Source organism: Cupressus sempervirens, chromosome 3 (assembly GCF_028749045.1).
Source record: "Cupressus sempervirens isolate cs-2001-9-10 chromosome 3, ASM2874904v1, whole genome shotgun sequence".
Lineage (NCBI taxonomy): Eukaryota > Viridiplantae > Streptophyta > Pinopsida > Cupressales > Cupressaceae > Cupressus > Cupressus sempervirens.
In genome coordinates this window covers 1001913584-1001936872 of record NC_143120.1, presented here as the reverse complement: position 1 = coordinate 1001936872, position 23289 = coordinate 1001913584, and the positions used below count along the sequence as shown (strand labels likewise).

The 23289-nt window shown below is 38.1% G+C and overlaps 1 protein-coding gene across 1 annotated transcript in view; it reads left to right on the top strand.

Moving 5' to 3' along the window:
- The first annotated feature begins 5363 nt into the window (after nt 1–5363).
- Nucleotides 5364–23289, top strand: part of LOC149570127 (weak chloroplast movement under blue light protein (DUF827)) — a 31633-nt gene continuing 13707 nt past the window's right edge. Inside the window, exon 1 of the mRNA XM_089822793.1 lies at nt 5364–6418. Within this exon, the coding sequence (XP_089678919.1) occupies nt 6343–6418 (76 nt within the window). The 5' untranslated portion in view covers nt 5364–6342. The remainder of the gene's footprint in view (nt 6419–23289) is intronic.

The window sequence follows — 23289 nt, the reverse complement described above, 5'->3', positions numbered from 1 at the left end:
AAATTTTCAGATCGATGACAAAAAGGACACAAGGGAGTTTTTAAAGACAAAAAATTCAATTTATCCCCAACAAGAAACTTTTGATGTAAAATCTTCCAAGACAAAATTTGTGCATTTGCCTCAGCTTTAGATTTCTAGATTTGAGAGCTCAAATTGCGCCACTTCCTTTCAGTAAGCCTGCAATCCCATCTATTGTTTAGACAAGGATTTAACCTCAAATGTGGAAGAATGTGTAAATAGATTTTTTAAAGAGGAAAACAATAAAATGGAAAACATCCCAGCCACTGCCAATCCTTCAAGACACTGCATTACAGAGGTGTACATGGCTTCATAATGAGCTCCATGGCACCAATGACCTGACAAAAATAAAAAACCCTTTAATCTTGTTATTTAAATTGAAGCAATTCTTTCTAGCTCGCCAACTTGCCCAATCAAAAGAGTTGAAATCCCATATATCATTAAAGCCACATACCCCTTTCTTGAAAAGGTATATAGCATGCTTAGGAAAGTTGACTGCCAATGGCTGTCCTTGATATTGTATAAGTTTGTTCCACCAAATAGAGGAACTGGAAAAGTTGAAACCATGTAGTAATGAGTTCCTTCTCTAATCTAAACAGCTGCAAACAATCCTCCAAGCCTTCCAAATGGATTGCAAAGGAAAGGAACCTTTGAGATGAAATAATTGAGCAAGTAAGATCTTGTCCAACCATCCCACATTATGCCACTTATTATTCCTATCAGCAAGAGCAATCTTGTTTCTCACCAATATCTTCCAAGGTTCATCTCCGAAAACAACTGTAACAATCCATTTAGAAGCTAAACAAATACCTTGAGTCTTAGGGTCCAAAAGTCCCAACTCACCTCTATGTTTTGGTTGAATATAATGAAGCCATGAAGATGACCTAAAACCGACTTTACCATCCCAACTAGTCCACAAAAACTAATAGATGAGTTTGTTGAGGTCTTCATAACATTTTTTAGAAGGCATCCAACAAGAAGAGTAATAAACATGTGATGCTAAAAAAATTCTATTAATCACTTGAATTTTACCAACTAATGAGAGATATTTATTGCCCCAATTAAAATTTTTATTCTTCAACTTTGTGAGAAACCAATCCCACATGTCACATAGAGAAACCCCCAAACCAAAGGGAATGCCACGATTGCGTGTAATCTGCCCATGCTTAATGAGTTTCCATTGATTGGGAATCCATGGTGGAACTAGGTCAAGCTAGATCATCAGAAACTCGGTCTTATGGTGAGCTAGTTTGGAACCCGAGACTGAGCAATACAATTCCAAGACCTCCATCACATTGTTAATTTTGAATTCAAAATTAGAACAAACAACAAACTGTCATCAGCAAAATGTGAGTTGATTACCACATAGTTTTTAGGAATAGAAATGCTCTTAACTAGCCCCATGTGATTATATTTTTGCAAAATATATCCTAGGGCATCAACAACTAAAACATAAAGAAAAAGAGAAAGAGGACAACCCTATCTTATCGAGCGTTCCAAAGGAAATGGGTTAGATAAAAAATTATTGACCCTTAATTGTGCATTTGCATCGATAAATAACATTTGAACATGCTTACAAATTTTAGGACCAAACCCCAACCATTGTAACATCTTTATAATGAAGCCCCATCACATTCTATCATATGCTTTATCAAAGTCCAGCTTGACCACTAGCGCATCTTGTTGTGATTACTGAGCCCATTCACATGTCTCCCAAGCTAACATTAAATTATCCAATATGAATCTACCATCGAAAAAATTGGTTAGCTCAAGTCGAACTATCACATGGCCACTATATTTATCTTATTAGCCAATGCTTTCGCAATAATTTTATAGGAAGTGTTTAGCAAGTAATAAGATGACAGCCAAATATGTAATCTGTATTTTTCCCTTTAGGGAGGAGCTTAATCAAACCTCTATTAATCGCTGGGCTCAAGGAACCTTCATTAATAGCTTCTAGGTAAACCAAATAGAAGTCCTCCTTAATATGCTACCATAAGGTTTGATAAAATTCAATTGATAAACCATCAATGCTTGGGCTTTTATTAGGAGCCATAGAGAAAATATGTTCTAAATCTTCCATAGAAAGGTCTCGATCAATGTATCTACTATAATCTTGTTCCACCTTCCGCAAAATGACATCTTCAAGGATATCTTCTAAAACTAAATGGACATCCTGCCAATTTTTATCCTCTCCAAAGAGATTCTCACAAAAACCCTAAAATAATTTTTTGATTTCTTCTGGATTAGAATGTAGTTGTTCATCATCATCAAATATAGGGCCTATGAACTCCTTCCTATGCTTATAGTTGAGGTACTAAAAAAAGTACTTGGAGCCTTTGTTAACTTCTTTATACCAATGCAATCTTGCTCTAATTTTAGCTCCTTGCCCCCTTTAATTATCAAGATTTCGTAATAGTGATTCACTAGAAGCTATGACAGATTGGATAACTGTGTTGTTTGGATCAGACGCCAATAATTTTCTATTTAGCTCTAGTTTCCCTTGTAAAGATTTTTTCTTCCTTCTAAGCTGCCATGCCAATCTTATGCTAAATGAGCTCAAAAATTCAGCACACTTAGAGATAGCTAATTGCCACCATTCTCTATATGACTCCCCATCTCTCAGTTTAGGGAAAGAGTTCCATAACCCCACCAATGCATCAACACAAGATGAGATTTTTAGATAAGAAGTGTTAAGCTTAAAAGGCAATTGCAAATTAAAAAATGTGGAATTATCTTTAGCAACCATACAAATGATAGGAAAGTGGTATGAAAATGTAGTAGTGTAATCTACCCTCACAACACAACCACTAGCATCTTGGATTACTTGTAGGTGAGGAGAGATGTAAAATCTATCTAGTCTATCGAGTTTCCTTTCAACCCCTAACCTGCAATTAGACCAAGTAAACCAATTTTGTCAGTGGCTTAGAGATTTTTAACAAATAGGGTCTACAACACCAATAGAATTGCAACAAAATAGTCATTTGTCAAATTCTTAATTGCTGATTTTAACATGATTAAGCCAACTGCTATCTATATAATGTTCCACCATGTTAAAGTCCTCGCCAAAAACCCAATCTACCTGTGGAAGATGATTAGACAACCATTCCCATAACACAAATCTATCTTTAGCACTATTAGGGGCATAAATTGAACAAAAACCAATAGGCTGATCATTGATGAAGGTCAGTACCCACACACAGTTATGTGAGGGATCCTCTCCTTTATTGATGGCAAACCTATTAACCCAAGAAGCGAGTCCAATAATTGCTCCCTCCCTGCCTTCACTATGCGATGTATGGAAGAAAGTTCCCTCTCTCCAAATGTTGAATAATGAAGCATTGAGACAAGGGCCACTAAGCTTAAACTCTTGCAAAAACACAATATCAGGTTTTCACTTGACAATGGTTTTCTTAACTTCAACTTTGCGGTGAGGGAGCGATAACCCTCTCACATTCCAAGATAGAGTTTTGTAATTCATAATTAAGCTGTGGGAGAAGAGTCATCCTCATTAGGCAAGACATCAAAGCGATTTGTATGCACAACTGACTTTTCCACATTTCCATCCTCCTTCCAATTGGAAATGAAAGATCTTGATCTTGGTCTTGAAGTTTGAACAGAGGAATCATGTATTTTAGAAGGGGAAGGGGACCTGCACCTCTCTGAAGGACTTGAAAGATATGTTTCTTTGTTCTTGACAAAAGGTCTAGTGGGAGATGAAGACCGATTGCGAGAGGACGAGGATCCCTTGTTCTGAATAAAAAATGAATGAGGGGAGTCTTCTCTTTTTTTAACCATCCTCTAACTATCCGTCATAATGGCATTTTGTAGGTAGAAGTTGTAACATTGTCATTCATGTTTGAGGGGTCATTGTTGAGTTGTTGAGACTAGGGGACTATATTGGGCAACACCATAGGTTGAGAGGGCTAAGGCTCTTGGGCTGGGCTAGGGGAAATCGTGTTTTGGGAATGACTGAGTTTGCTCTTACGGGTTGGGCAATCTTTAATCAGAGGTCCCTCTTGCCTACATAAGAAGCAAACATTAGGTTAATTTAAGTAGACTATAGGTTGATAAAATTCAAAGCCTAGCCTAACTAACTTAATACTCTCTGGCAACTGATTATTCAAATCTATCTCAATGCAGGCCCTAGGATGGACCCTTAGTGTGGAAAACTTATCAGAATTATTTTTACACCATATAACCTTCTTGAGCTGAGCAACTATGTTCTTCATAAAGGGTCCGAAGGCCAAATTTAGAAAGGGTAGCTCAATCCACATAGGATATTTTGATCTAGAGGGACCCTTAGGGTGAAAGTCAAGTGTCCAATCCTATAAATAGCAAATTTGCCCACAAATAACCCAAGTAACATACTGCACAACTACTTGAGCAACATCAACAGACTTAAATTTGTATGAAATTTATCCTTTACCCAACCTCTCAGAGCTTCTATTTTCCACCCTGTGCTTTTCCAATTAAATTTGGCCCATTTATAGAAATCAATTTCAGAGGGGATGCCCTTCAAAAAAACAAGATTACAAATTTGTATTGATAATCTTTAATCGAATCAAGCACATCATCAGGGAGAACATATTCCAAGATTTTTCTGTCATTGTTTGGTTCCTCCATGGTCTTTTCGCTTCCATAGGGCTTTTCTCCTCTTCACCAATATTGACTGGGGCCTCCTTGTTTACTTCCGTTACAAGCACATCTTTAACAATTTGCATGTCATTTTTGTCTACCGAGTTGCGGTTAGATAACTCCACACTACTCTTGCTTGTTGGACCGGAGCTTGCATTGACCCCTTGAACCGCTAAAGGGTCTAGCCCCTCTGTAATATTCTCCACCGCCCTCCTAGCCTCAACCTTAACCTACATGGAGTTATCGTCGTTTAGTAGAAAAGATTCACTCATCTAACCAACGAAAATGTTATTCGGTTCTTGCAATTCCTCGCTAGGGTTTTTTGTTTTTTTTAGCACATAACCTTTTCATACACACAAGGCCAAGTACTTTAGAAGTAAACAAGCTTCCATTTTCTACTAGTCAAAAGACTAATTGACTAAAAGTTTGTGTTGAATAATTGTCTAAATACCAATGCTTAGCACATAACCTTTTTGTACCCACAAGGCCTTCAAACGTGGAGCTTTTTCAACTTTATTTTTCACAAACATATAGAAAGAAAGAAAGAAAATTTTAATGTCGGCAAGACTAAACATAGTCTATGGGACAACTCGTTCCTTTCAAAAGATCAAGCCTTTTCTTGTGCAAAACGATGATAGGACCCCACATATCCCAATGTTCTCCTTGTTAAAAACTATATCCCAGGAACAAATCAATAGAAACCCCTGAAACCGCCCCTGTTGTCCTTGAAGTCATCACAGCCAAAAACAAAATAACCCTTAGTAATAACTCGTAGTCTTAGTTTCGACGTTTCGAGAGTTGCAAAAGGTACAAATTATATATCAGAATAGATTATCATTCATATATGTTAAAAAAAAATGGTTCAATTATTGTTGCGTAAAAAGTGGGAAGGGGCGTAAAAAGTGGTAAGGGGTGGAGCACTGACTGTATATAGACAAAACAAAAACCAATCACCTAAATATCGACAAAACATAAACAAGACAATTGTAATAATCGACATTATATTTACTGTCCATGATAACTCACCGACGGGAAAAGTAAGTCTAAAAGAATCGTACAGTTGATTGAATGTCATACTGGCTGTGTACCATTGTGCTCGCAAAATTCTGAGAAGATAATCATAAAAAATGGATAGATTTTTGAAAAGATTGAAATGGAGCCCCACAGACACATCGGTTTTAATTTAGCACGCTGTTCGTTCAAATTTGAATGACTCATTTGTTCAAAATGGTAACTTGTATTACCTGCTAGAGTTTGCTTTTACCATACCCGTGCTATGGATGCACAGATGAGCAATATGCTGGTTATAGGGGACAAAAAATACCACATAAGCTTTGTAGTGATGTAATAGATTGATTCTCTGTCGCTCTCTGCATCCTCGAGAGATTTTATTGAATGACCATATTGCAAATGAACAGCTTTTAGTCATCCCTGTGCAGGAGATGAAAACTTTTGAACATGTTTCTCACTAAATGCCAACTTGATGCACTGTCATGTGTTGCTCTTATGAAAATCAAATCGGCGGTGCTGACACGAGTCGTTGTGTACTGGGTTGAGCAACTACAGCCTATGGGCACTTGATTTTCCCTCCATTGGTGGATTACCACGGTCATTTCACTCAAAACCTGAAAGTTTGGTTTTATAAGGGCCTATATACACTTATTCGAATTTACAGGGTACAGGGAAATGGACACGGAGGAGGAGAATACTGGATTGGAGAAGCAGAATCACAACAGTAAACAACCTTCAAGTGTTCGTCCAGGTGGGTTGTGTATCGGGTTTTTAAGTTTCAATGATTTTTGAGGTCTTGACTTTTATATTTTACTTCACATGTCAGTTTTACCGGGAGATCATGTTGGGCTAATGTTACCCACGCATTTCATATGCAGTTTTTGTCTTCAATATAGCTAATTTTTTGAAGATTAGTTATAGTCTTCGAGAACTAGACCTATATGCCATACCTTGCATTGTTGCAAGTAATACTTCTGTAGCTGAAATTCCACTATTTGTAGAGATTCTTCCATTGATTCATATTTCTGAGTAAAGCCCTTTGTCAGGAATTGATATCTTCAGGTTCAATGGTTTACGTGCATTGAAGATAAACATTGTAGCCCATCACAAGGTCCATAATGAATCCAGGTTCTCTAACTTTTCTCATGTCCCTGAGAATTTTTTGTTTGAAAAGTTGAAAATAACCTTGAACCTTTAGTCCGTCCCTGATTTTTTTTTGTTTGAAAAACTGAAAACCACTTTGAATGGCAACTTTGAACTTTTGAAGTGTCCAGGTTTTCAGAGTAATGCGGAGTATTCTGTTTTGTAATGCAAGCTTTCTTACACGCACATATACATGCATTGAGCACTGTCATGCCTTGCCATCTTTAACCTAAGGTCTCTGCCGTCTTTCAGGTCAAATTGTACACCATTTACAGTTGCTTGCTGTTAACATGTCTAAAAGTTCCTTTCCTTGTAACAGAGAGAACTTATTCTGAATGATAGTTGTAGAAGATGAGGTGGCTCAGGCTTGCAAAATCATCGTCTTGTTGCTGTTTATGTAGATGCAAGTTATATTCTGTACCATATAAACAAATTTTAATTCTTCTTTTGTGTGCTGTTTAAGGTTTGGTAGGTTTTTTAGGTGCAAGTTGATTTCTGTACTATCTAAACAAGCTTAGTTCTTCTTTTTGTGCTGTTGAAATCAGTTTGGTGGAATTGTGAGAGTAATCTGTGGTTGAGACTTTTCTGTGTTTTTCATAGTTACCAGGAAACTCCTTTATAGAAATGTGCACTCAGCTGTGCTTCCATCAACTATACTTATTTTTTCTGATGACTACATTTATGTATAATATAGCTGTCTCCCTATCTATTTACTTTGGTACATTAATTTGATTGGCGACTCCGTTCCGGTACCCTTACATCTCTTGGTAACTATTACTATTTTTTGCTCTCAGAAACAGTTTCAAAGTTTTCAGATTTCAGACTTCAAAGGGAAAAACAAATTATTATTTTAAATTTCCATTTCTACTATCATTTTTCTTCTATTATCATTAATTATCAGATTTGATAGCTACAGTGTTATTGAATACTGTTTTATTTGTTGTACACCGGCATCCATAGTAGACACAACTACACATAACACCTTGGATGAATTGTGGTGAAACCTAGATCCCTAAATTTTTAAACATAGAATGTACCTTTAGACCCCTATGGAATGGAAGAGAGCTTTTCCATCTTAGATAGTTGTTTTAACATGGGTGTCCCTCAGATTGACACTTTGCCAATTTGCTAAAGCATTAGGCCGGGAATAACGATGTAAGTGGTTTCTGGAGATCTTAGGCGATATCTCTTTCACTTTTATGTGAGCTATAGAGCCAAGGGGGTAATCCTCCTTAGAGCTCTCATTTGTTATTGATCCCCTGGATTTTCCACAAGTTCTCCTCCTTTAAGATTTGTGTTTAAGCTCTTACTGTGATATTATGAAAAGAAGGTCTGGATTAAGTTCGAATTTTTCCCGTTTACTTCTCACCAGTGCTTTTATCTATTAGTAACTGTCAAATTATATTTAATATTCTGCTGACATTCATGTGAAACAGAGATGCTAGATATTTTAGTTTCTGGGAATAAGATTTGGTCAAATGGGTATCCACCATATTTGGGTCAGTGAAGTACATGTCAACCAATAGACTAGAATGGTTAAGGAGGGCATCCTTGGATTTATATTGAATATTATTAAGAACATGTTTGATTATAATGTGATTCTTTATCCAACAAACCTTTCTCTCCCCCCCACCTCTTGGCTTTGTATGGTGTTTGATCTCTATTTCACCATTGGCTTAAGGATCCATATGGATAGGACATGAGCTCATGACTTCCTATCAAACATGCCACTTCTCATATCTGGCTTCATCTGATAAAATAATAAATCACAAGTTCATGGTTTTAGCTGCCACAGTTTTGAAACTCAGAAGCTCTTTTGTGATCATGTGTCAGCAATTAGCAGATGCAATTAAGACACACATTTACTTCAATGTCCCCTTCCTTGTAGCCATCTCAGTTATCGTCTTAGCCTTTATGCTCCCAAAGGCTGTGTGGAGAAATAAGGGAGAAATTAATCAATTATTTGGAAGGTTATCAGATAGATGAATATTAAAAGGTTACCTTATATTTAATTAATTTAACAAAGCAACAAAAATAAAATAATATGTTTCTTGAAGCTTCTTGAAGGGATCACCTCCTCATGTTTCTAGAAGCTTCTTGAAGGGACCACCTCCTCATGTTTCTAGAAGCTTCTTGAAGGATCTACCTCCTCATGTTTCTATAAGCTTCTTGAAGGGTTCATCTCCTCATGTTTTTAGAAGCTTCTTGAGGGATCCACCCTCTCACGTTCCTAGAAGCTTCTTGAAGGGTGCACCTCCTTCATGGAGAAAAAGTATGAATAGTGGGTCAGGTCAGTTAAGCATCTAATCATCGAATTCTTGGCAATTGTTTTGATATGAAGATTTGTGGAGTTAAGGATTTCTGCAGGTTATTCCATTGGTCACTGGGAACGATCACTCCCATTGATGAGCATATTTATGGTGGCGAAAGCTCCTTTGAAGGGTTGCAACAATTTGGGTTAGAGATATTCAGTGTTTTACATTGGTATCATTGTGTTCAGATTTCATGGAGGTTGACTTGATATGAATAATGCAAATTGTTGTTTGTCAACATCCATTTGGGCACTGGTTTTACACGGTAATTCAATCGCTTTATTGAGAGAATTTTGGCAATGAATTTAGAGCCTAAAAAATGCATTCCCTTGTAAGCCAATAATTTTGGCCATTACTTGATGTTTGTAATCAGTCAATTACATTTTGATTCTAATACATTAGATGTTTTGAAGTCTTTACAAGCATTTCTATTGTTACCAATTGAAGTTCTGGAAGCACTCTACAAGATATTCCTTGTGTAAAAAGTGTATGACAAGATTAAAAAAAAAAAAAAAAGTGGAATCTGAATTAGTAAGGAATAATGTGCGACATAGAATGAGAAGACAAGTTTTTATGTAGTGAAGATGAGAGATACTAATATGGTTTTGGGAATGACATGGCTTTATGTCATAGATGATGTTACTTTTAATCTTCATGCTATGGGAATGAGGTTTCAAGTGGATGGAAGACTCCTGTCAAAAGCCCTCAGGGACACTAGTTATAGGACAATATATTTAATGAGAATGGAGTGGTTGATGGGACGACACAATTGAGTGGGCAACAAAGTGTATTATGACACAAACATAGGAGAAGCGGCAAAAACCTACTTATTGTCCAAACAGACACAAGTTGAGGATTAAGCATACTAAGGTGTTTAATGATGTTTCACTTGGTAGGCCTCTAGATAGGGAGAAAGAGCACATCATTCTCTTGGATACACTTTTAGGTGTTCTTGATAGGGAGTCCTTATACGCCAAGGATTCCAAATGTGATTTGTGCATGACAAGGTTGTTGTACTTAGGCCATATCACGAGTGTAGAAGGTGTGCATATGTATCCTAACAATATTAGAGCAATTACTGAGTGTTGACACTTGAGAACCTTACACAATTGTGGGTTTTCTTGTTAGAGTGGGGTTGCCATTGCACCAAAAGACCGATCTTTGATGTCCGATACAACCACTCAACTTATAGTACACAGGAGGCAGTTAAGCCCTTGTCATAAATCCTGAGGGGAGCATTGGACAAATTTCCAACAATCCCCCCCTCAGTGTTACCTGAGGGTCTGAGGATTCAAACTTGTGACCAAGCTCTGATGCCACTTGTTAGAGTGGGGTTGCCATTGCATCAAAAGACTGATCTTTCAATGCCTAATACAACCACTCAACTTATAGTACATAGGAGGTGGTTAAGCCCTTTCACAAATCTCGAGGGGAGTGTTGAACAAATTTCCAACATTCCAACATTTCTTGTGTTTGTGGTTTCTACCACATATTCGCTAGTGGATATTCACAGCATGTAGCTCCATTTACATATTTGACGAAGAAAGGGGCATTTGTTTCGACTTCAGAGGCATCATAATGTTTTGAGAAATTCAAGCAATTGATGACTTTTTGTTTTGTGCTTGCGTTACTAGATTTCACTAGACCCTTTAAGCTTTGATTGGATGCTTCAAGTGAAGGGATTGGTGTAGTTTTCATGCAGGACAAGTGTTAGGTAGCTTTTGAGAGTAGGAAACCAAGGGCTCCAAAGAGCAGCTACAACATTTATGACAAGGAGATGTTGGCTATCATGCATGCATTGGCCAAATTCGGGCAATATCTTGTGGGCAACAAGTTTTGTGTTAAGATAGATAATATTAACCTAATACATCTCCTAGGGCAGCGAGATATTAATAATCGACAAATATAGTGGGTTATTAAGATACAATCCTATGATTTCTACATTGCCTATGCGAAAGGGACTCAAATTGTTGTTGTTGATGCTTTGTCTTGCCATCCATAGTTGAACTCTATGGTTGATATTTTAGAAAGGATTGGAGACATTTGATTTTTGCAGAGTATGATAGGGACTCTTTGGCTTCTGGCTTAATTGATGGGTCCATAAAGGATAGGAGATATTTAATTGTGAATGATACTATCAAAAACAAAGGGAGGATTGTTTGGGCCTTGAGATCAAAAATAAAGAGCACAATGTTGAGGACTTTTCACAATGCACCTATGGCAGGACATCCAAGGTATTGTAAGACTTACAAGCAGGTATGGGAGCGCTTCACTTGGAAGAGTCTTAATTCATATTTCCTTCATTATATTAGAGAATGTCTTGTTTGCCAACAAAATAAACTCTTGAACACACATACCCTGCAAGACTACTCCAACCATTTTTGATTCCTAATAGGAAGTGAGAATGCATATCGATAGATTTCATTACAAGCTTATTAAAAGCCCAGGGTAGAGATTGTATCTATGTAGTTGTTGATCGAGATTGTATCTATGTAGTTGTTGATCACCTTACCAAGTATGTGCATTTCTTTCTGGTTGTAGCTACATATTCAACTACACAGGTTGCATATTTATTTTTCAATGAGAAAGTTAGGCTACACGGGTTACATCAAAGCATTGTGAGCGACAAATATGGTTGGTTCTTGAGCAATTATTGACAGGAACTATTTAGATTGTGTGGGACAAAACTCACTCCGAGCACCAGTTACCACCTGCAGATAGATGGTGAGGCATATATTTTTAACAAATGGATGGAGGGATATTTCAAGAATTACATTGCAGGGAGGAAAAGGCATGGTTGAAGTGGATTCATCTTTGTGAGTATTGCTATAACACTACATACTATCTTACAATTCAAATGACACCATGTATGGCTTTGTATGGTTATGAGGTGCCTAGCTTCCTTGACTTGTTGATGAGTGACAATAGAGTGCCTAGCGTTGGAAATGTGTTGCAAGAGAACCAAAACATTGTGAGGGCTCTTCGTGAGAATATCCAAAAGGCATAGAATCAACAAAAGTAGTATGCAAATCATAAGAGAGTTGAGTGTTCATTTGACGTAGGGGATACGGTGTAATTGATGTTGCAGCCCTATCATTAGCCCACTCTTAAACAGATTGGTGCAAAACAGCTTAAGTTATGATACTATGGACCTTCCAAGATCAATAGGCAAGTTGGTGAGGTGTCTTGTGAGTTGGAGTTATTGGGTGATAACAAGGTTCATAATGTTTTCCATGTGTCACAATTCAAGAAGGTGTTAGGACATTGTGTCATTCCTTCTGCAGCTCTACCATCCTTGGATGATGAGGGGAAATAGATTTTGGTGCTTGAGGCCATCCTAGAGGTAAGAGAGAAACAATTACAAAGGTAGGTTATCAAAGAGTATTTGATTAAAGGGAAGGACTTGCTGGTTGAGGATGCTACATGAGGCCACAACCCAAGCAATTTCAGCAAGGTTGAATTGCAATGCTCCCTTTCTTGTAGCCATCTCAATTATCATCTTAGCCTTTACGCTCTCGAAGGCTAAGTAGAGAAATTAATTAATTACTTGTAAGGATATCAAATAAATGAATAAAAAAATTCACCTTATATTTAATTAATTTTAGAAAATAACAAAAATAAAATAGTATGTTTTTTGAAGGATCCACTGCTTCATGTTTCTAGAAGCTTCTTGAAAGGACCACCTCCTCATGTTTCTAGAAACCTCTTGAATTTTCCACCTCGTGTTTCTAGAAGCTTCTTGAAGGGCCTGCCTCCTCATGTTTCTAGAAGCTTCTTGAAGGGTCCAACTCCTCATGTTTTTAGAAGCTTTTTGAAAGAACCACCTCATGTTTCTAGAAGCTTCTTGAAGGATCTACCTCCTCATGTTTCTAGAAGCTTTTGGAAGGGTCCATCTCCTCATGTTTTTGGAAGCTGGAAGGATCCATGTTCTCATGTTCCTAGAAGCTTCTTGAAGGGTCTAACTCCTCATGGAGAAAAAGTTTTAATTGGGGTCAGCTAAGCTTTTAATCATCCATTTCCTAACAATTGTTTTGAAATGACGATTTGTGGAGTCAAAGGTTCATCCAAAGGTTTAATCATCCATTGGTCATTGGGAACGATCACTTCCATTAATGAGCATAATTGAGGTGATGAAAGATCCACTGAAGGGTTGCAGCTGTTTGGGTGAGAGATATTCAGTCTTTCACATTGGTATCACTGTGTTCAGATTTCATGGAGGTCGGCTTGGTATCAATAATGCAGGTTATTGGTTGTTGAGATCCATTTGGGAATCGCTTTCATGATGTAATTCAATTGGTCTATTGAGGGAATTTTGGCAATGAGTTTTAGAGCTTTTGAAGTGCATTCCCTTGCAAGCCAAGAGTGTTGGCCATTACTCAATGTTTTTAATCTGTCAATTGCATTTTCACTCTAATACATTTGGATGTTTTGAAGTCTTTGCAAGCATATCCATTGTTACCAATTGAAATTAAGCATATTAGAAGTGATCTTCAAGGTATCCCTTGTGTGAAAAGTGTATGACAAGACCAAAATCCAGAAAATTGGAGTCTGAATTTGTAAGGGATACTACATTTACTCCATCTTAAATCAAATGGTGGACATTCATGTGTTGAGTAGAGGTGTGTGTTTGTGCAAGTTTTCACGTAGAGAGTTGCTGCTGGATTCTTTGCATGACAAGGCATTAATGACCACCTTGTTTTCAAATTCCTAGTTATTTAGTTTCTCTAAATAAGAGTGATTTAATCAGTTATAAATTTAGAATATATTAAATATGCTGATGCTTATAGATCTAATTGAACTTAACATTCTCATTTATTTTTCAGCTATAATAAGCCTTCATTTTTTCAAAATGTTCTAGTGATTCTTGAATTTGTAAGTGTGCATTGTCATAAGATAAATAGAGAAGTGTTGATCTATTAATTCCCTCTTGATTAATCATATATGTATAGCCCTTTTGTCTACATGTCCTTTGATTATTGCTGTGCAATTTGTGTTGTTGAAAGATAATATGTCATCTGATGAATTATTTCTGAATTTCCACTTTGATTAACTTTATTTTTTGTGTATTTCTTTAGTTCTATATTCTTGCTTTTCATTACAAAAAATTGTAGTTTATTCAAAATCACATGAAGATCTTACTTCTCAATCTTGGAGTTGTTTTGTGAGCCACATTTCATGTCCATAGGATCAATGCTTGATATCTAGAGAGTGCAAGTTTGTATGACAACATAAACTGATATGTCAAAAATAAGGAGGCTCAAAATCAAAATCTCGGTTCTGCATGAGATTCTTTTGGCTGATGGAGGTTGAAATATCTCAAATGGATATTTGCTCTGCTGCTGCTATAATGTTTAATTATATAAATTATATTTTCCTGTAGATTTTTCTTTGATCTTATAGAGCTAGACAAAAGTTGCAGAAGAATGTTGTTTCTTTTTGTATTTTTCAGAATATAGTATTACAATGAATAAATAACAATAACTGATAAAATAGAAATGATTGAAATCATATGCGACAATACATACTAATCTGGAAATGATTCTAAAACTGTACCAATAGAGTCTGATTTATTTCAGAATAGTATCAATACAGATGTACTTCAAACAAGGTTGACGCTATTTGAAGATGGGAACCCAACTACAGTCAAACAAGTTCAAATGATAAAGCCCAAGTTGTTGTAATAAAACAACTCCAGTCTGTTGCAAATAAACACCCCAGAATTCCTCACGTGAGCTGCTATAAAGAAATGCCAGGCTGAACCAAAGTGGTCGCCTTCTCTAAAATTCCACTACCTGCAAAGTGTGATTGCAATACTAGAAATCGATCTTCTGCCTTGATCAAATTGTATGCATAAGAACTTCAAATCTGATCTTGTTGAGGGCTACGTCCCAACAAATCTGCTCTTAGCACTAGGGTTTGCGTCCTAGGTGAGGAATGCTCTTCCAGAGCAACAACATCCAAAATGGGTTGACAAAATGATATATGATACTCAACTTTAGGTTGCCTTCTCCTTATATCCCCCTCTCGAAGGCAATTCGAACCCTAAAGTGGAATTCATTTGAACTTTATAATATAACATTATTTTCCCCAATAAAGCTGTCCAAATAGAAAGAAATCATTACTTTATTAATGACAAATAGCTCCAAGCATCAAATAGGTCCCGGTAAGTGATTGTTGTTGGTAAAATCTATATTGTGGCCGATAAGTAGAATAGTATCCAAATGGGCGCGTTACGATTGTGTCACCCCTTCGGAAAGGTATATGTACACCATCCGAAATGGATTTTGTAATCATCATTGTAATCAATCATATCAAATATTGTAGTATCTTTTGCATACATGCGAATAATAAAAGGAATACTTTTGTGTTATGTGTTCTTGTCTATTGTGTGAATGCTTTAATAAACCGTTTACCCTGTATGGTAAACATTTGGCGCCGTTGCCTATAAGGCCGGGTGCTATGAATGTCAAACACATTGAATAAAGATAAAAATAAGAATCTAGAAGATGACGGCATAAGGGTGGCACGAGAAGTATTAAACCACACACAACAAAGAAATCAGAGGCACAGACTCCAACAACTCGCCGAAGGGTATGACAGTGGTGGCACAAGAGGTGACCATAGTACCACGGGAGCACTGAGGAACGAAGTGCAGTCGCCAAGTCGATCAAGGGAAAGGTTGATGGAAGAAGCCCGAGAAAGGCGAAGGGTGATCGAAGGAACAAAGGAAGAATTGGCAAATTGGTATACTCCAAGGGGGAATCCAGACGGAAGGGAAAGGACCAGCACGGCTCAGAGTGTCGAAGGAACTCGAGCGTGGGGTGAACTCTTCGTCCTTGATACACTTGACGAGCAAATACAGTTTGGTTGAAACAACCAAGTCCTTGAGGAAGCCTTCACGCCACTTGAGAACGTAGGTGTCTATAACACGGGTGTTTAGAGCGGTACGAAAGCACAGAACAATGCGGGTACAAACAACAACGCACAACAAAAGAAAGCAAGGGTACTGATGGCTGGTCCAAAGGAAAAATTACCAAAGTTCGACGGGGATGGCATGGCTGATCCGATCAGACATTGCAAAACTTACGAAACGATTTGGACAACGAATGGAGAGAACGACCAGGACGAATGGGCAAGACAATTTCCAGCCACCTTATGAGGTGTAGCAATCGATTGATTTTTGGACACCGATCTGACAAAGCTAACGACATGGGAAAACATAAAGAAGGAATTTATTACAGAGTTTCGACTGCTACGAGATGACAATGAGATAGTAGCATAAATCTATAGCACTAAACAAGGGAAAAATGAAATAGTCCGAGTATATGCCAGAAAGTTAAAAGAATTAGTAAATAAAATGGACAGTAAGCCAACAAACGGACTAAAGAAGAGATGGTTCATAGAAGGACTACGACTTGAGTTAAAAAGGAAAATGAAGATCGTACTGCCATTGTTGTATACTGAAGCATACAATCAAGCGATGGACTTAGAAAGTGAATAGAAAACAAAAAAGAAGAAGAAAAGCAGATTATTCGACTCAGATGAATCCTCTTCTGAAGATAACTGTGATGATGAAAGGCGCAGTAAGGTCTGAGCTCTTCAGAACGATATGATCAGGATGATGAAAGAATTTAAGAATATGCAGAAAGGAAATAGCCAGACCAAAGAAAACGAGCTATGGTGCACAGAATGCAAGACGAAAGGTCACGGTAAGGGATTTTGTCCGAAGAATTAGTTTTGTGATATATGCTAAATCACGGGACATTCCACAAAGGAATGCCCATTCAATATGAAAAACAAGAGGGCATCAACAAGTACTCCTGATACAGGAAGCATCCACATCGGGAGAAAACGAAAAACACAAACAATGACGGTGCCACCTTGGGTGGGTACAAAAAAAAAATAACAGAAGGGGGTAGAACAACAACACCAACAACAACAATAACAATAATAATAGAGGCCGCAGTCGGATAAGTATGATGCGAACGGTCAACCGATGGTTTAGCGTCGGGCATGCAACTTATGGGGCCACCTTGCACGGAACTGTACAACGGCGAACACACCGAAGTTGTTATGCAGGTGGTGTGGTCCTGGAGACCATGAAGATGCCAAGTGCCCGAAATCAGGAGTGAATTTGATCAGCATCGAAGCAAAAACGAACGAAGAGGAAGTCCTGGCAATCACTCGTAAACAGGCAAAGCTGTACCTAGGCCTGACGGAAGAAAATAAGAGACTGAAAGAAGCACGGGCATAAATTGAAAAAGGGATGCAGTCGGAGAAATCACAAACAAAGAAGAGGGACACTGCGGGTACCTCAATGAGGAACTGCGCGAAATAGAACATCATAAGGCGAATATTACAAACTGAAGTGCGAGTAAAATTAAATGCTCTGATCCTCACAATGTCCCAACTACGAATGACATTCACAAACATGGCTCCGGTTGTTAAACTACCAGAAGAAACCAGGAAGGAGAAGGAAAGCGGAACAAGTGTAGTAGACCCGACGCTGTTAGCCCTCACATCAGGAAGGCATCTGATGGTTGTAGAAATGGGTATACTGGGAACGATCCTCTCAAACACAAGTGTGGACGGAGGTTTGGGGGTAAATGTCCTACTAGAAGATACCTGGAAGAAGTTGGGACATTTGACGTTGTGGCCACCCACATTCCAATTGTTAACTGTAGACCAACATGGCATTAAGCCTCTTGGGATCCTGATGGCACAACCAGTGACTATTGGCACACAGCCATTCCTGCTTGACTTTGTGGTCATACCACTAAAAAGAAGGGGATATGATGCCATTCTTGGACGAGGATGGCTCGTACAAGCGAAGGTTAAACATGACTGGAAGAAGAATACAATATCAATGAAGAGCAGAGGACGGAGATTTATTATTGATTTACACACACAAATGGTGGGAGAAGAAGCCAAATCGTCCGATTCAGAAGGAGAGAACGAAAGGAAGAAGATAATGGAACTTGACGAAGAAGGGGTATTGACATTAGAAGGGTCGACTGATGACGACCTAAACTTGGTGAACGACCTATTCCACTAGCAGATGGAGGATTACGAGCTCTTCCCGAGCTGTAACATGTTAAGGGTCGATGAAGGTAAGAAAGGAGAGGAAAATGAATGTTTGAAAGAATACAGAGAAGCGAAAGAAGGCAAGGTTGTTACGGCTGAAGTTGAAGAAAAGAACATGCCGTATAGCTAGTACAAGAGGAAGAACATACTGTATGAACCCAAAAAAAGGAAAAATTCCACCATATGGTACACGGTGAACGGACCGCACAGAAAGGAAATGTTACACTGCACCACGAATTTAGTAGAAAGGTGTTGACAACAAAGAAAACACGTCGTACAGTTTGCACAGGAAACAAAAAAGAAGGGCTTAATAAAAACTTCAGCAGTACAGAGTGAACATTCTAAAATCAAGAATACAGTTATTGATGGCAAGGAGTGGCAGTGGCGAAATTCATGGTACCAAGTTCGAGGATTGCGGTCGAAAACAAGCTTGGAGATATGGAAAGTCTGAGGGAGGGATAGTATAATAAATTTGATGAGCAACGATTGTAGGCACAAGGGCCATGAATATTACACAAAACAGGTATAAGGCATGGCACAACAAGCACTTGAAGTGGAACAGATTCTAATCGGGACAATTAGTTTTGAAGTATAAGAGGTGCAACGAGATCAAACCAGGTAGATTTAAAATAAAGTGGGTCGGGCCATATAAAATCCGCGAAGTGGGTGATAGTAGAGCAATAAAATTATGGATGCTCGATGGGAAGGAAGTAGCCGATGCAATGAATGGGTTGATGCTGAAAGTCTATCATGAAAGAAATAACGCACCTTTGTGGACGAACAATTGAGAATAAATAATAAATATTAATGTATATATGTAAATTATTTAATTAAGTAATCTTTTATGTTTAAACATAGAGTATTTTAGAGCAGATACCGTTTTGTTTTTATTTATCTAATTAGAGGACACTGTATGACTTGTACGGTGTCAGAAGATACACATTGTACTGCTTGTACAGAATTCATAAGGGGAACTACAAACACAAAGGATATTGATAGAGATCGTATGACCTTGGAGGAAAAGGCATATTTGGAACTGTACGGCCATTAGGGAAAGAGAGGCAAAAACCGTACGGTTCAGCAAGCAAAGAAAGAGTAAGTCACTATACGGATGTGTGAGGAAGGGGCTTGACCGTACGGTAGAAAGGAGGTCAGCTACGATCAAAGCAGATCTTGAAAAGCAAACATCGTACGGTGTTCACTAGGAGGAAATAAATGTGTTGATTGTATGGTGTCATTAGGAGGAATATGCTAACCGTACAGTACTCATAGAAGGAAAGGTGTCGATTGTACGGCACCAAAAATTGATACAAGGATACAAAAGTTTGTATGGGCTGGATAGAGCGTGACACAGCGAGTTATAAGAGGTAAATATGTCGTACGGATTGGGTCAGAATAGTGGAAGATTGAGTAGCTAAGTACCATATGTTATTGGCCGTATGGCCGACACATAAGTATATCGTATGGACTGCCATACGACACAGAAGAAGGGTGATAAGAGGTTTTATAAATTAAAAAAAAACAAAAAAAAAAAAAAAAAAACGATGACAAATCAAAACAGTTCAGAAGGTGTAACTTATGATACCAAAGGAAAGGGAAGACATAGAAAGGTAGTAAAATGTAAGCAGTTGGCAGAAATAGTATGAGATCGGAAGAAAATCACAAAAATGGTGTGTTCCATGGACTTTTATGTGCGTTTGAGATTGCTAATTTAGTCTTGGTGGCGGGGGCATTGCCCCTTGACCCTGCTGGTCAGTTCAGTTATGAGTCGTGGGAAGTGTGACCAGTTGATGAGACTTGGAGCTACTGCAGGCATAGAGTGTTTGTGTGCCAAAGGTGGGGAGAGCACTAGAGCAAGCCTTTTGAGAAGGGTGTTCTGTTTCGAGGCACTTGAAGTAGGTGTTGGATGTAAGGCTGTTTTGGTGGATGCATAGAGAGCTTGGGAGGAGCTGATCATCCAGTTGGAGGCAGTAGAGTGACACTTGGCTCAGCGTACCCAGGCATTAGAAGTAGAGAAGGCAACACAGGTGGCTATCAAGGTCGGATTGGCCAAGGAGATAGTATTGTGTTAGTAGAGGCTATAGATGCAATGTATTTTGGAGACTAGTTTGGTGCAGGCACGAGAAGAGTGTGAATGTTATGTGATGGAAACAGATCTATCTTGTTATAGTTAGTTAGTTAATGTATTTCCTTTTGTTAATCTGTCTCGGATATTTTGTAATCGTCATTCAGAGAACTTTTTTTTTTGGGGGGGGGGGGGGGGGTGATGTTGTCAGTAAAATCTATATTGTGGCCAACAGGTAGAATAGTATTTGAATGGGTGCGTGACGGTTCAGTCACCCATTCGGAAAGGTATATGTACACCATCCAAAATGGATTTTGTAATCATCATTGTAATTAATCATATCGAATATTGTAGTATCTTCTGCATATGTGCAAATAATAAAAAGAATACTTCTGTGTTACGTGTTCTTGTCTATTGTCGAAATGCATTAATAAACCATTTACCTTGTACGGTAAACAATGATAAACAAATAGTAGAGACTGAGCTCTTTCCAACGAGCTATCACACATAGACAAATCGATCCAGATGGAGCTAGAAAACTCTTTATTACTCCAAAATGGCTAAACACTTAGCCTTATTTAAATTATTAAAATGCTAACTTAGGAGAATATTTAAATATATTAAAATATTTCCCAAGTAGCCAAAGAACAAACCAAACACCTCCCAAACATGAAATTGAGTTTGTCACTTGCTTGTGACTGATGCCGAACAACTTAGGTCAACTGGCAGTCTCACCCTCAAATCTAGGGATATTCCTAAAAAATAGAGAACACATCCAAATCTCCTGAAATTGAGACCAGGGGGTGATCTCATAGAACCTTAACTCTGGAAAATGTCACAACCTCCTAAAAGGTAAGAATCTCCTCCTACAATCAAGGAACTGACTCCTAAAAGGTCGGAGATTGAGTCTGTCACTCTGAAATTGAGTACTAATGAATCTCCTCTGCTATGTGCATCTTCAGAGTGTGTCATTGAAGTGGGAGTTCTTCCTAACAATTAGGAGATGCGTCCAATTTCTCCAAAATGTTCCCATTGGTCTCTGGAAGCCTCCTAGATAACTCCCAATCAGTCCCTAAAAATTAGGGATCCCTCCTAAATTTTAGAAACCTATTGTAGACTACCCAAACCAGCTTGAAAAGCTCATGTCTAGGTCTATATGCCCTATATGAGTCCCTTACACACTCTATTGGCCTATGGGAACTCCAGTAGTAGGCCAATCCATGAACAAATGTCTATCATCCTGGAAAGGGGACATTACAAATCCTCCCTTCCCAGAGATTGCTTGTCCTCAAGCAATTTGCATCTACATATTGAAAACCAATTGTTGAATTCCCATATCAATCTGGAACACACTACTCCACCCAACTGCTGCGCTACTTTGATATAAACATCAAGATCTTCAAAGTGTAGCATCTCACTATGAATCAATTAGAGGAATGTATTATACATGTTGATTCTTGGATTCCAAACCAAAAAAATAAAAATGCAACATATTCATATGGCACTCGTTTGAATAGATGTGCAAACCCATATTGCCAATGCCTTTCTGTGAGGTCCTTGCTAACAATCCTTGATCTTGATGCAATTTGGGGAAATTGACAAGATAACATGCTCAACCACAGCATGCAACCCTTCATATCTCTCAAACATACAACCAACTGTTCTATTCTGACAAAAATGCCCAAACACTCCAAACCATGAAGCAATATACAAAAGTCTATGTAAAGTGATGTATCTCGCAAATTGATACCTGGGTCACATAACCAAACATATGCCATACTATGTGTGATGTAGAAGAACTTCATATTATCACCATCTGTATCAAGTAACCCTCTGTGTATGCAAGACACCATAACTATGGGTGAGTAATATCTTGCATGCTCAAAAACTATCAACAATGGCCACCCTATCTCATTGTCATAACTCTGACCAACAACACGAGTGATATCAATCATGCTATCAAACCAATTCCAATCAACAACAAACACTACCCACTCTATCGCTAACCTATAGCCATACTGTTGGAAACCTAATGTAGACAGTGAAAAACTCGGAGGAGTCATAAGATCCCCACTAGGATAGTCACTAATCCTCAATGGATTGAAGAGTATAAAGTCACCAATCAACAAGGTTATTTCTGCCCTGTCAAGGAAACCACGAGGCCACCTCTTAACATAAGTATATGTGTCATCCATGTCCATAAAGGACAACTCTTGAGTGGCCGGCCCATCAAGTGTATGCTCAACTTCACAATCATACTCCAATATTGAGCTCCTCATATCATTTGTGTCATCAAGATCAAGAGCTTCCTCATCATCCAATTTAAAGAGTGGGTTATCTAAAATCAAATCAGCACTCATCTTGGAAAAAGGGTTATCAACAATGATTGAATGTATGTCATCAACTTCTTCAAGACTATAGGCAGCAAACTCATGAGAATGGGAAGTAAAATTGCTGCTATCCAAAGTCAGAATTTTGGAATCCTCCTCTATACCTTCTTTGGAATCATCTTGTATATCCTCAGTATTAATGGAACTACTGATATCACTAAATAATTTATCATCAAGTGGATCCTCTTACTCATTCACCTCGTGAATATGTTGTCTATCTGAACAAGCTGTTGCAAGAAGCAGGTTTGATTTTGTAGGTAAAGCATGGATTAAACTCAACTCCCTATTCAGTTCTTCAATCTGATTTTCTGCCACGAGGAGAGCTACTTGAGAATTTCCTAAAGTTTCTCTAACCTTTACAAGTTCTGAAATAAGCCGATCAACCTCCTCTTCATTCCCCCTCAAAGCAATAGAGCAATTAACACCAAGGTCAAGAAGATGATCTCTATCTGAAAGGAGGTTTAAGTAATTATGCTTCATTGCCTCCATGGCTGTCTTAAGCACATGCAAATCAAAGATTGATGAAGCCTCTTCTTTACATTTATGTCTTCCCTCAAGTTGGATCTTCCAAATCTAGCTCTCTACTAACTTGTGGGAATTGTCAAAATGTGACAAGGCTGCAATGACC